The sequence below is a fragment of the Chanodichthys erythropterus genome, chromosome 20 (assembly GCF_024489055.1).
Source record: "Chanodichthys erythropterus isolate Z2021 chromosome 20, ASM2448905v1, whole genome shotgun sequence".
NCBI classification, from domain to species: Eukaryota; Metazoa; Chordata; class Actinopteri; order Cypriniformes; family Xenocyprididae; genus Chanodichthys; species Chanodichthys erythropterus.
This window is the reverse complement of record NC_090240.1, coordinates 36,625,719-36,640,484: the sequence shown is the minus strand read 5'-3', so window position 1 is coordinate 36,640,484 and position 14,766 is coordinate 36,625,719. Positions and strand designations below refer to the sequence as shown.

At 37.2% G+C, this 14,766-nt stretch overlaps 1 protein-coding gene across 5 annotated transcripts in view; it reads left to right on the top strand.

Annotated features, from left to right (window-relative positions):
• The first annotated feature begins 8,711 nt into the window (after nt 1-8,711).
• The window catches only part of LOC137009880 (E3 ubiquitin-protein ligase TRIM39-like), a 48,133-nt gene continuing 42,078 nt past the window's right edge, over nt 8,712-14,766 (top strand). For 3 of the 5 annotated variants that reach the window (XR_010892975.1, XM_067372488.1, XM_067372491.1), the window contains exons 1-3: nt 8,712-8,864; nt 9,719-9,777; nt 10,014-10,055. Coding sequence is in view for 4 of the 5 variants with exons in the window: in XM_067372488.1 (XP_067228589.1) it covers nt 8,734-8,864; nt 9,719-9,777; nt 10,014-10,055 (232 nt within the window). In the remaining variant the exon portion in view is untranslated. The other 2 variants (XM_067372490.1, XM_067372489.1) reach the window with 2 other exon arrangements.

The window sequence follows — 14,766 nt, the reverse complement described above, 5'->3', positions numbered from 1 at the left end:
GTTTGTTTTAACATGCTTAAGGTCAATTCTGTCATGTTTATACAATCAAATATAGTAGATAACTGCTTGTCATGATCAAGAATCATCATTAGTGTCATTGCCCCCAAAAGTGACTAATCCAGATTCACTAACGAATTCAGAGTTACTGAACTGAATCTGTTGCAAGATTAAACAGCAGATTCTGCATTAAATTGTAGGTCAATCAACTCGGTCAAGTTATAACAGTACTGCTCTATAATGTATAGCATGGGCTACATTCGTACATTTATATAACCTTCAATTTGCACATTATTTGAAGGAGAACATTGGGTAAGATGAGTAAACAAAATTTTTTAAGACAAGAAATAAAAGGTAGATTATCCAAACAGCAATTGTAATTGTAGCCCTTAATTAATATATCATTGTTAAAAAGCCAGCTTTTACAAGACTTTCACACAGATGAGAAAAAAAACTATACAAAAGTGACTTTAAAAGCAACAATTGAGTGATTTGAAACCATCTTTTTAGTAACAGTTACTGACACCAGACGAATGTCATGAAAAGGAAAAAGCATGAAAGGAAGAAACATATCGAATAAAAACATCATCAGCATGCATTTATATACTTACATCATGTTCTTGCTCTATGCTATCCACCTGTTTCCGCAGGGCGCTACTGTAAAAAAGAACGTGGGTACAACTGTGAGGCGGCGGAAGTAGCATACCAATGGTATTTTGTGTTCTAATTAGCGAAGACGCTAAGTGTTTTTTGGATCATTGTTTACTTTGTAAAGTTGCAAATCTTTATGAGAGATGTCGTTACGGCGCTCAGGGACAACATTTCAGTTTACTACATTATTAGTTAATAATATCACAATACAATAAACAGTTTTCGTGCCCTTAATTGCTCTTTACTTTACTGACCTTCCACAAAAGTGCTGCTGCATGACTACAAGAGCATCCTGACCCTGCGATACATGAACAACCCGCTGTCTGTACTTCACCTGTCACTGATGCACCAAAGCCTTATGATGTGATATTTTACTCCTAACGTATCGTGCGTGCCAGAGCCAGTCGTGTTTCCACTGTATGCGATGCTAAAGGCTACTTATGTTAACCATTGCGATAATAAATACACACGTTTATGGAAAATATCAAAGACTGCTTGAGGAACGTAGACAATTCTTATATGATTATAATCATGTATTTATTAGTTAATGTTTTATCCGTCACGTCCCTGTGCCTGTTGATTCCTGACAAATGCAAACAGATTCACACACTCATAACTTGTTTAACTCATAAATCCTGTTGTCTTCTTATCAACTCCCTCTGTTGCTCTGGCTGAAATCAGGATAGATAGACAGAGAGATCGCACAAACGTCCTCGGATTGCAATCATCGCATAATTTAGAGGAAAATCAATAGAAATGCCCAGAAAAGTGATGTTACCATAGAGTATGTTATCAATATATTTCTAAATGTTTAACACTAGAAGTCCCAGAGAGCAGCCATTTGGCTTTTCTACCTATAAAACCCGCAGGACAGCCGATGGGCTGGAAGTCTTTAGGCTAATATCCTTAATCAGCTGTGAACAGTTGCTTTTGTTATGTAAACAATGTGGGGCCATGCTGAGCCACTTCAAGGAAACTTGTGTTTCACTTTGCCATCTTAGGGAGAAATCAACACACATGTTTTTTTTTCCCTTTGTTGCTGAGATCTATTGATAAAAATAGTACAAAATAAAATAAAGAAACCAACCATTTGTACACATATTTACAAATAATATTAAAAAGTGAGTGAGTACATTCCAGCAATCACTCACAATCCTGGCACTGCCTGGCAATATATTATAAATACATTTTGTATATATTCATTATATATTAATCTTATATTTGAAATACATCATAAGTCCATTTTTAAAAGTGTTTGAAAGATGGGTTCAAGTGTACTACAAGTGGTAACTAAATACATTTTTCTATACAGAGATAGTATGTTAAAAGCACATTTTAGTTCAAATTCATGGTGTCTCAAAATAGCACAGTTGAGTACACTTAGATGTTCTTAAGATTATCTTAAGAAGTACTAAAGAAGAGCTTTTAGTATATTAAGTACAAAATAAGTGCACGGAAATAGAGCACTGTACATTATGGAAGTGTAAAAGTGTACTAAAATAAAGTGTATTTTACTGCACTTTTTTTCACCTGGGTAGACACTCCAACACTTTCCGTTTGGATTAAGATTATTTTTATTACCACACTGGCAGATATTGATCATTTTACTTAAGTAAAATGCACTTAATTTAGATCCCCCCAGGAAACAAGACTAAATATCATATATAATTTTCTCATATAGAAAATCCATCTTGATTTAAGATTTTTTTTTTAAATTTACTTGAAATAGGATAAAAAAAATACTTAGTATGAAAAGCATTTTTGCAGTGTGAATGAGCGAGTTAACTTTTTAAACATCACTTGCACTCCCTCATTTCAGGGTTAACATACTCAGAGTTTTCACTTAACCTCCTTTCTGAAACCGGCCCATGGTCAATCAAGTTCTCTGATTTTAGCAGCCCTCCCTCCCCCACACATACAAACAAGCCACCAGCAACCATTCACACACACACACCCCCAACCCCCCTGCAGATTGCTCAGGTAATGACCATATTTACACATGAATTGATGCTAATGATAGCCAAAAGACTAGCCAGTTAGCATCCACTTGGCTAAAGGAGGGTTACAAATCTCTGGGACTTCTAGTGTTAAGCATTTGAATTTGAAAGCCTTGGTGAAGTTGTTTTGTGCATTGTGATCGTAAATAAATGGAAGCAGGCGCAACTGAATAGGCATGCGTTTTCATCTTTTAAATATCAGTTAGATTTAGCATGATTGATGTGCACTCCTGACATAAATTAATAAATTACTGTTACTGTAAAAAAAAAAAAAATATTGTAAAACATTGTTCAAATATTGATGCTGGAATCTTAAAATCTTTAAGTAAAAAACAAACGTTCGCAAGTTTGGATTGTTAAATGTTGAATGAATGAGTGTCACGTTCAGCTTGTTTACTTCGAACCGGAAGACACGCCCACTTTTGACGCAAGGCCTCATGGGGCGTAGGAAACTTGTGGCTAATACACCGGGTGCTTCTCAATATCCCTCCTCATCTCCTCGCTCCTCCGTCCTCCATCCTATGACCCGGAAAACGATCAAGCTCAGCCATCTTGAAGCATAGATAGTAAACACTAGTGATGTCCAAATGAAGCAACGAATCAGTATTGAACCACTTCATCAATTGTTTTGAAAATGGGTTCATTCATTCAAAGCTTCGTTTCAGTGACATCTAGTGGCGAAATTGTAGATAGCAATATAATGTCTGTATAAGTATAACTAGGGTTTGTGTGAATGATGTAAATAAACCAGCCACGAAATAAATAAGCCAGGTGCAGTAGGATAACCAAGGTATAATAAAGCAATTTAACTTATAAAAATAAAAATGTTCCCACATTGGAGAACAGGTTCTCTTCCTAGCTGGCTCCATGAAGATGATGAAACAATGCAGTGAAAATAACAACTATGCAAACTCCTAATACAACAAATCCACATCTTGTGCATCATTTTGGGTGTCTATATAGTCCTATTACGCACCTAAAAAGCTGCTGAAGCGTGCGCGCAGCAAAGTCTCGCGTCATGAAGCCTCTCGCGATGCGAAGCAGTATCGACTGGTCTGAACCAGTCACGTGATTCACTTAGAGAACTGAAGCAGTTGCTGCTTCGGACGTCATCGGTCACGTGTGTTTTTCCGCACCAAAGCAAGCTCCGAAGCAGTAGTTCAAGAAAAATGCTGCTCCGAGTTCGAAGCTTGTGTCGGAGCATCGGTGTCAGACGGTCATCACTAGTAAACACTAGACGCCCTATTGGCCGCTTTGGACTGTTGCTGCGATACTTCAACGAGTCCGCCATATTGTGCGGGGCAAGACTGCGCTGTTAACAAACACAAGTAAACGGACGAGCTGCGGTTTTTCTGGATAAAAACAAAAATAACGTTTACATTTATCAACCAATTTCAGTGGTTTATAATGTACGTGGTGTACAAAAAGTACTTTACTTAATATCTCTATAGTAAAATATTTCTTTTAATTAAGAAATAGTCAAAGCTCAGGCTTATGTATTTGACTGCTTTATTCTTGCATAAGAATTGTGAAAACGCCCATACTGAGATATAATTTAATTTTCACATTAAATTAAATAAAGTTGTCTTATTTTAAAAAATGTTTTTTCTGTCTTTAAACGAAATTTTAGCTTTTCTTGAGCTTAGAATTGACCACCATTGATAAAATTAAACAAATCATCAAATACAAATCACACAGTCTGCTTTCTGTATTTTTATAGCACTAAAATGATACAGATAGATACTCCAAAAACATACAACAACAAAGATAACTGATGGATCCTGTAATACATATGATATGGTACAACTACAGTGCAATGCAAATAAAGAAATTGAGAATAGTAAATAGTTTGTTATACACTATAAGAAATAGTTTATGTAGTATATAATATAATAATATAGTCAATAATAAAGTATATAATATTGTCAATAAACAAACAGTATACAGCAAATAAAATAGTAATGAATAGAACATTTATAAAATAGTATAAGTATAATAATATAATATCATAATAATATACTGATAATAGCATAAAGTATAATAATACTATAATAGCAATAGAATATGTAGTATCATTTACAGAATATAGACAATAATATAACATCATAACTATAATAGATTGATAATAATTAGACAATAATATAACATAACTATAATAGATTGATAATAATAGTATTGGTATAATAATAATAATAATAATCGCAAATACAATGTAATATTAATTGCAGAATAACATTGGCAATAATAAAAATAGTAAATTAAATAGTGACTAGTACAATAATAATATAGTATTAATATAATAATAATAACAACAAAAGGCTATATATTATCCATCAGTCTCTTGGAAATGGTGAGAACAGTCCACTGACAGACTCTCCTCAGCTTTCCTTGAGGCTTGTGTAGCCCTGGTTGCAATGGGCTTAAAAAGAAACAAAAATATAAACAAATCACCATTTAATGGCCAACTTTTAAATAATGTAGATGAGTCGGGAAACTTCCCTTCTAGCTACTTCCCACTGTCTCCTCAACTCGATGTCTTTGTGAAACCTTAAATGTGTGAAAAGCTAGCCAACTACTTAATGTTACAGTAAGGGCATAGGCGCCGATTTATGTTTCTGCCGGTGGGTGCCCAGTAAGCCACCCCACACCTTTTTTTTTTTTTTTTTTTTTTTAAAGATGTTATAGTTTCATTCTTACAGCTACATTACGATATAAGTATCGTACTACTATTATAGACAAATCCAACATACAGATATAGTTTAATCGTGCTGCCCATTGGTCTCGTGGTAACGTTTTCGTTAATAGAGGCAGAAATTCACCCGTGCTTTAATTATCAGCGGTTCGAATCCGCCCTCACATAGTTTTTTTTATTCTCATTAAGATCAAATAAGTTTATGATTGTATATCAATACCAGGGAACGTCAACTGGATGTTTCATTTGAATTGACCCAAAACAAGCACATTCTTTTCATGAGTGTTGTCGAGCTCTCGCTGAAATCTGATGATCAGACAGTAACGTTACCTAAAGCCTACACTGTGTTATTTCGTCAGTCAGTCATGAAAGTGGTTTAAAAAGCTTCTGTGAACTTTAAATCCAGGAAAGAAGACCATTTTAGGGACAGGACAGTTTTGAGTTCTGATTCTGAATCTGAGCGAGCGCGAGAGTGATGGAAATCCGAGTTGAGATTTGTGCTCGCTCAACACTGGACGCGCTCTCGACTTTTGCCTTTAAAATAACGTAATTGAAACGGACTTAAATAAACTATATATAAGGATCGTTTCTGATCACAATCTGCATTGTAAAAAGCGCTATATAAATAAAGGTGACTTGACTTGATAGCTGCAAACGATTTTCTTTCTTGTTAAAATCCATGGATAATATCTCGTAATTTTCCGTGGGTGCTCGACCATTTCCGTGGGTGCTCCAGCCCCAGAGCACCCACGGGATCGGCCAACGCTATCTCACGACCAATTCGTACTTATTCTACGAGGTGGCTATTTCGTAAAAATTCATACGACCTCACTCGTGCGAATTCGTACGATTTGTCTAAACCCCAGTGACGGTTAGGTTTAGGGGCGGGGTTTGGGGTAGGTCATTCGTATGAATTCATACGAATTTGTCAACTCGTAAAATACATACGATTTAGCAAAAAACGTGAATTAGTACGAGTGAGGTCGTATGAATTCATACGATTTAGCCACCTCGTAAAATACGTACGAATTGCCGTGAGATCGGGTTGGATCGGCGCCTATGAGTAAGGGATTAGATTAACGCCTGTTTCACACATAATCCGTCTGCAGTGCGTATGCGTTGCGTATTTTTTTACGCACCCATGTTAACTGATTAGAGCGTTCACACTGCACGCGGTTGCGGTCCGTCATTGCGTTCCAGGAGCGGTGCGTCGATCTGCAGCAGTGCAGCGATCTTTTACGTACCGAGTCTATTTTTATTCAGATTGTGTGTGGGCAAAATGAACATGGATTGACCTGAAATTGTAAAAAAAAAAAAAAGAAATTGTGCACATTTAAACTACTTTGTACATTTAGTACATTACATAAAGATTTTTTTTTTTTTTTTTTATGATTTAACGCCATGCCAGCAACAAGCTATATTCATGCCAAAGGAAACATTTCAATTTCACAGTTCAGTTGTATCATTTCAAAACAATTATTTTATTTTTAAAAAATGAACAGTGTTTACTTGCATAATGCGATCAGATATGTTTTTCCCCATCGTTGGAGGGAAACTCGCATCCCAGCAGGCAATGACGTGACAGGCGGACCTAAACCAACCTATTCAAAAACAAGGTGACATGGATGACACTCGTCTCATCGTTGAGGTGGAAAAACATAAAATTCTGTATGACCCGCAGAATGTATTGTACAAAGATTTGAATGCGAAGGAAAATGCATGGGAAGCAGTTTCGTCGGCTGTTGGTGTCGACAGTAAGTTTTCGAATCTTTGTGTCATGTTTACGTGTACTAAACTTCTCCAGCAACTGTCAATATATAAGCGTAATGAATATCCCAGCTAACACACGACTTAACAGTTACGTAATGTATTCGTACTTTTTGGTAATGTCATGACTTACTAACTGACAACGTAACTACGACGTCGCATGCCAGTAATTTCATTACCTTCAGATTACCATCTCACAACGTCGTCAGTACGTTCTCCTAACGTTATAAGATTACCCAGAACGTTCCAGATACGTCCTCTATTCGTAATATATTGGTAATTCCATGACTTACTAGTAACGTAACTACAACGTTGTATGCCCGTAATAATATTACCATCAAATTACCATATCACAACGTCGTCAGTACGTTCTCCAAACGTTACAAGATTACCAAGGACGTTCCAGATACGTCCTCTATTCGTAATATAATGGTCATTCCATGACTTACTGGCAACGTAGCAGCAACGTCATGTGCTCGTAATTTCATTACCATCATTTACACATTCTTTATATGTTATTATTACCAGAATTTGCAATATAAAACGTGTAATTAAATGTCAGACACAAGACTGAAATGTCCCCTTAAGAAAAAAATGTTTCTTTTCACCAAATCAGAGTATGGATGACTGCTTTTTATATATAGTGACGTGACATACAGCGCGCGCCTCCACAAATGTAGTGCGCGCGTGCCCACAGTATGTTGATAAGAGTGTAAAGTTAATTTTTCTGAGAGGAGAATTTATTTTCCGAGGTGACAACGAATAAATGGCTTTTATAAAAATGTATAAAGTTAACTTTGGAAAGACGCAAAACCTTTTTTTATTGTTATGTTTACGTTAGTGCAGGTGGCCGTTAGAGTTGCCATGGCAACCGGGAAAACATTCAAGCTGCTGGAGAGGACAGCGTCGACGTTTCTCCGTGTTTCTCGTCAGTTTTATAGCAATAAAGTTCAACAACTGCGTCAGATTGGTTAAGTAACATTACCCACAGTCTACTTTAAGTACTTTTGTTAATATTTTTACCTTTGTGATTTCCTTGATCGTCTGAAATATATGTTATGCAAAATGTTACGTTAGCATAGCATATGTTTTTAATGATACTGAGAGCAAAACGTCTTGAATGGTTTTATTTTATGTTTCGCTGTAGGCTATATGTTTTTATTTATAGTTTGAGTGTATTTCATTATTTTTATTTGGAGTTTTGTTCATGTTCTGTGTGTTTTTCAAAATAAATGAATTGAATTCATTTCGAGTCTGCATTCATCGTTCACAGCTGTTGGAATAGCCTTTACATTAGTTTGGGCAAATGAGGACATAAATTAGGTTAAACTACTGCATGTCCGCCCATAGAAAAATAAATAAATATAAGAATTACCAACTGATGACCAACACACAACTATTGATACACAACGTTGCCACGACGTCGCAGTTACTAACTGGCAACGTCACAAAGTTACGTTGTGGCGACGTATAGGCACCTTTCACTTTTCCGGTTGCCACGACGTAACTAGTTACGTCGCCACGACGAAAGTTTGGTCACCAAATTACGTTGCAGTTACGTAACAGTCACGTATTTTGGTTAGCTGGGATAACATTACGCACTGCAAACGGGTGCTGTGTGAAAGCACAATGGCCGCTTCCTGCTTCAGCAACACATACGCACTGCATACGGACCGCACACGCACTGCAGACGGATTATGTGTGAAACAGGCGTTAGGGTGGCAGTTGCCACCCCGTGCCACCCCGGTAGATCCGCCCCTGTAAACTTTTCAATCTTCTCGACACATGATAGGCTACAGTGTTCTCCTCTCATCTTCCGTCTACCGAACAAACTTTCGCTTTCAATTTTGTTACGAACATGTAATGGCGTATCAAGAATTAAATCAGACGTAAATGTGTTTAACAAGATAAATAGCCTAACATATTTAGCTACCGAACGGCAAGTATTCTTTTATTTCCTTTATTAAATAAAAGGCTACAGCAATCTAATAAATGCTGAAAAATATTTCGGTACAGGATAACGGAAATGCGCTTTCCTTTCATTGTAATCCAGTGCACAGTTTGATCGAATACGTTTTCTTTTTTTAGCAAGGCAGAATAGTGAGACAGAGATATAAATGTGATCCTATCATAATTAATAATAATAAGGCAAAGTTTGTCACTTTGTGAAATCATAAAGAAGCACAATTTTCAGTAACATCTCATTATATTAACCACTTCCTCAAATTTTATTTTATTCACTTTTGGCATTTCACAACACTCATATAGGGCTACTGCGCTATTTTACTCATATTGTAAACAGATTTTTGAAATTTTTGAGTATGTTTGTCAGAGTAAAAACGATCACCCATGCGGTGAAAAAAATATTTTGAATAGGAATAAAAGGGGGAAATAAATAAAAAAGAGCATATTTAACGATCGATATGTGATTAATCTTCAACACACATTGACTTCAGAAGATAGATATGGTCATATACTGCAGCCATTCCTGACAAGAGCCTAAATAAATCTGATGCAAAAAGAGGGCAAATAAAAATATATTGATAGTTTTTTTTTTTTTTTTTTCACTTTCTTTCACAATATTGTATTTAATTTAACTTTCTTTTATCTGCAGAAGTCAGCAAATACAACACAAAGATCTCCCAGACGAGGAAGCCGCTAACATGACTGCTGGTAAACAAAACAAACTTACAAAGATTGTGCAGATGTAAACAGTATTGAGAAAATGAAAAATGTGTTATCCCCATGCAGGCAATAAACTTTGTGTATTCTGAAAGAAAGAATATAATACTGAGGTGGAAAAATAAATGTTGGTAAATTGTTCTTTTTGTGTGAATTATTTCTTTAATAAATAAAGATGATAACAGAATTTGGTAAAAGTTTTAAATCCCATGTTATTTCATTTGCAGTTAAAAGAAGACGTGAAAGTCTATTTCTTGAGCGACCTGATAGTAAGTCAACAAATATGATAATTCATAATATTCAGTACTGCAAATATCAAAATCCTTGAGAAACTGTGTCTATAAGGGAGGTTCAGGGCCGGCGCAAGCTCAACTGCCGCTCTGGAGGTTTTGTTTATTGGGAAGGTATTAGAGGTATTGTTTATTTATCCCTTTAAAGGGAAGGCTAAGGAGATGCGCTTCTCCTTTAAAAAAATACATTTCCATGAAATGGTTTGAATTTATGTGTCGTCACTACACAGCCCAGAATAAACACTCCTGATAGATAACTTTTTAAGGCGTCTACATTCACAAACCACTGTTAATTTGAACAGAAAAAAACACACCGTTTAAGGGATTTGGCACACTCCTTCTATAATCACTAAGAAGTTGTCATATTAGGGGCCGTTCACATATCGCATCTAAAAACCCGTGGAAAGCGTGGCCGCACTGCTTTCTTTCCAAAGCGCTTGAGCTCCCGTGGCGTCTGTCGTTGCAATGCAACCATGAACTGCGTTCTCCATGATAAAGATAATGACGTTTCAGCAAAGGATAAATGGATTTCTAGCCCTTGCATTAGCTCTACTACTGGATATATTTATGGAGATGAGAAATAAAAACCCACCCTGTACAGTTATGAACAGCTGTTCAGCTGTTGCCTGGCAAGGCCAGACTGATATATATCTTCTACAAGATATATCAGTCTGGTCAGTCCGCCCTCCGTCGCGATTCGAGTCAACTCCAAAACGTACCGTGCAATCAGATTTGTTTATTTCAGTGACGCAAACAGCGTCACTCTAGTGCGGCGAAAGTCCCTTCGATATCGAGCAGAGCAGACCATGGCTGCGTTCCAGTTCGGTTTTTAAATGCCCTTCCCTCGCTAACTTCACTCGGTCTCGTTGACTCGGATGTACGTCATTGCTACGTTGCACGAGTGCCCACTTCTGGCGGAACCTTTGTATGGGCTGAACTGGAGCGTCCTAAGCCCTTAATCACTTGGAATCCGCAATGGAGCTGATTTATTATTTATTTTTTCCCCTTACAAAATTGTTTAATACAGCATTCTATATGTATATATGTGTGTTTTAAATGTTTAAAAAATAATCAATATATCATAGAGTTGTTTGTGGTGGGGTAAAGTAAACGCGATATGCGGTGACGTCACAATCGTGTTGTATTGTGGGTTATGGAGCTGCCTGAAGTGTACATATGAAGTAGACTCCCCTCGGTCAAAATCGAGGGAGCGAGGGTCTGTCCATATAAACTTCCCTCGTCCACTTCACGAAGTGGAACGCACTTCAAAATGGCGGCAGGGATTCCCCCGAGGGGAAGTGTTTAGGGAAGTTCGCGAGTGCGTGTCTAAAACCGAACTGGAACTAGAAGCTAAAGAGGCTAAAAAGAAGCTGCTTTAAGAGACATGGGCTGCGTTCCAGTTCAGTTTTAGACACGCACTCGCGAACTTCCCTAAACACTTCCCCTCGGGGGAATCCCATTTTGAAGTGCGTTCCACTTCGTGAAGTGGACGAGGGAAGTTTATATGGACAGACCCTCGCTCCCTCGATTTTGACCGAGGGGAGTCTACTTCATATGTACACTTCAGGCAGCTCCATAACCCACAATGCAACACGATTGTGACGTCACCGCATATCGCATTTAATTTACCCCACCACAAACAACTCTATGATATATTAATTATTTTTTAAACATTTAAAACACACATATATACATATAGAATGCTGTATTAAACAATTTTGTAAGGGGAAAAAAATAAATAATAAATCAGCTCCATTGCGGATTCTAAGTGATGAAGGGCTTAGGACGTTCCAGTTCAGCCCATACAAAAGTTCCGCCAGAAGTGGGCACTCGTGCAACGTAAGCAATGACGTACATCCGAGTCAACGAGACCGAGTGAAGTTAGCGAGGGAAGGGCATTTAAAAACCGAACTGGAACGCAGCCCATGTCTCTTAAAGCAGCTTCTTTTTAGCCTTTTTAAGTGAAAACATGTAGAATCTCAGTATTGATCGGGTGTGTGTTTTAAACAGTTTATTGAACAGCTTGATGGCCTGATACGATGCCTTAGAAATTGAATTGATTCAATGGCCGACCAGACTCATCCGCTGGTACAGTGGTGAGGCTGGATTTTCCAGGCAAGTTCAGCTGAGCTTTCAATGTTTTGTTACAGAAAGGACGAAGCTTTGGTTGGTTCTTGTTACATGACCTGCGGTGAGCTCGATGCATTCAGAAGAGTTGACAATTTTTCATCTCGCTGCGCCTGGAAAATGCTTCGCGACTGCATTGTATGGCGGCATTATAATGCTATTAATGACCGAGCGCACAAGTGATGCGCGCGCGCAGGTTTAAAATAAACTCGCGGGCTCCCGTTTCCTCACGTGTAGACCTGATATCCGCTCGCAGAAGTGATTTACTAAGTGCGCAAGCATCATTTGTGCGCTCTGTCATTAATGGCATTATAATGCCACCATAGTGTTGCTTCTGTTTTGAGAGTGCTTGATGCGTGGCTACATTTGAAAAATAGGAACTTGAGCGTGCAAAAGACGCGATATGTGAACAGCCCCATAGTCTACTTTATTGCAATCTCAAAAAGTTCTGTTATAATAAATGAAGCTGTCTGCACAATGAATCTCTTATTCACATAATATTTACACTTTGTTATATGAGAGGATTCGCAAACGTGCAGAAGTCCATGTCACAGAGTCCACTCACCGCTCAAAACGCTGAGTTTTTGTTCAATGCTAACTTAAACACCTCTGATTGGCATTTCAAAATCAACAGATAAGTGATTCTACATTGCATGTAGACCCATATGCCGCTCTTGGTTGGGGTGGGTTTTGGTATATAGAAGAATGAAGATAAGTGAGGTTTAGAATAACTAATCGGGTGTTAACTTTTTGATATAAGTGAAATAATTCCAAACAAATGTTCAAAAAATAAATTAATTACTTCCATTAAAAAAAAACGAAGTCCCTCTCTTTCTTGCCGCCCTGACTGTGTCTCAGACCCGGCGCCAGACACAAATTCACGGACGGGCATTACATTTTTTTCAGGGGGGCACAAATGAGATCAAACTCACTGCATAGTAACATTAATTATGAATTAAATGGGAAAAAAACGAAAAAAAAAAAACGAGGAAGAACTAAACACACGTCGCAGGGCTCGACATTGCCCGGGACAAGTTGATTTTTTTAAAGGGGCTAGTGAAAGAGAATTTTAATTACCTGGCCTGATTAAAACGCCAATAACAAAAAAATGACTAGGGAATCACCAAAACGCAATAATGCTTCTGAATTCATTTAGTCTAAGTGGCTTAGTGCATAATAATATCTATATTATCGATAGAGCATATTATCGATAGTGCATAATAATATATAGGCTGATGTATTGTACTGACGCTAACAAAACTTTGCGCTGTTGATGCGCTCGCGCTGCTTCTCGAGGAGAAATCGAAACAAATGAGCGCAGCAGGAACAAAGAAACTCAGTCAACATCCTGCCAGTAGCGTCTCCTGGCCATAAATTTAGGTAGGGCAGATTCTGGGTCTTAGCGCTAGTTTATGATAAACATTTTGTAAGCTTTATATCCTAATCGCTGAACACATCAGACACACTTTGGCAGAATTCGAATGTCCTTGCGTTATTCAGCCCGAGTGTGGCGCTCTAATGATGTTTGACAGACTTTAGTACAAACAAACGCATAAAATCTGAATTGCCTCAATGTAGTATTTATTGTGTCCGAATGGTGTTTTAGGATGTTACATTACCGCTTATCATGATTCATGCCGGCCGAATCCTTGCGCTACATTTTAATATATTCTGCTCACTTTATGACTAGAAAATCTGAAAAATATTTGTTGCAGAATGCTGAACACGTTTATAATTTATTATTAATTCAGTGTATATAGAGGTCTATGTTTGGATGAATATTTTGTTGGGCTCTGCCCCACCTGCCCATACAGACGAGCCGCGGCTGAATACTGCAGTAAAAATTCAAAATGTGGAGTTTTTATATTTATGACATGATACAGTTAAGCAACATCACACGACCAAGAGTGCCGAATAATACCATCACGACTGAAAATGTGACACTGATTCATATGGCAGTTCTATAAACAAGTAATATGAATTTACTTACATTTTAGACACAATATTGACTGTTTTTGTTCTGTTTTAGCAGCGAAAATAGTTCAAACAAAGATCACAGCAGAAGCGCGTCAGTCTCACAGCAACCTCGCTGATCTCTCCTGCCAACTTTGGTGGTCTTTGATCAAAGAAACTGAATATGAATAAGTAATAACTGAATAAGAAGCTGTATATCCTCAGTCACTGTCACACGAGATCCCAGCATAGTTGTTTAAAAAATGACAGCTAACGTTAAGCGGCAGCGCTATGCTTAGCACACAACCTCCGCGCTCACTATTGACAAACCAATCAAATCCGTTTAATTTTTTTTTTTTTTTTTTTTTTTAATCAAACCAAACACATTTTTATTTTTATCCAGGAGTTATGTATATACAAAACGATAACTTTTGATAATAGTAGCCTATTGACAGAGATGGGCGTAAATACATGGAAATGTATTTAAAATACAAATACAAAATACTGTGTGGAAAAATGTATTTAAATACAAATACAAAATACTGTGTGGGAAAATGTATTTAAATACAAATACAGTATTTTGTATTTTGAAAATACACAAAATACATGT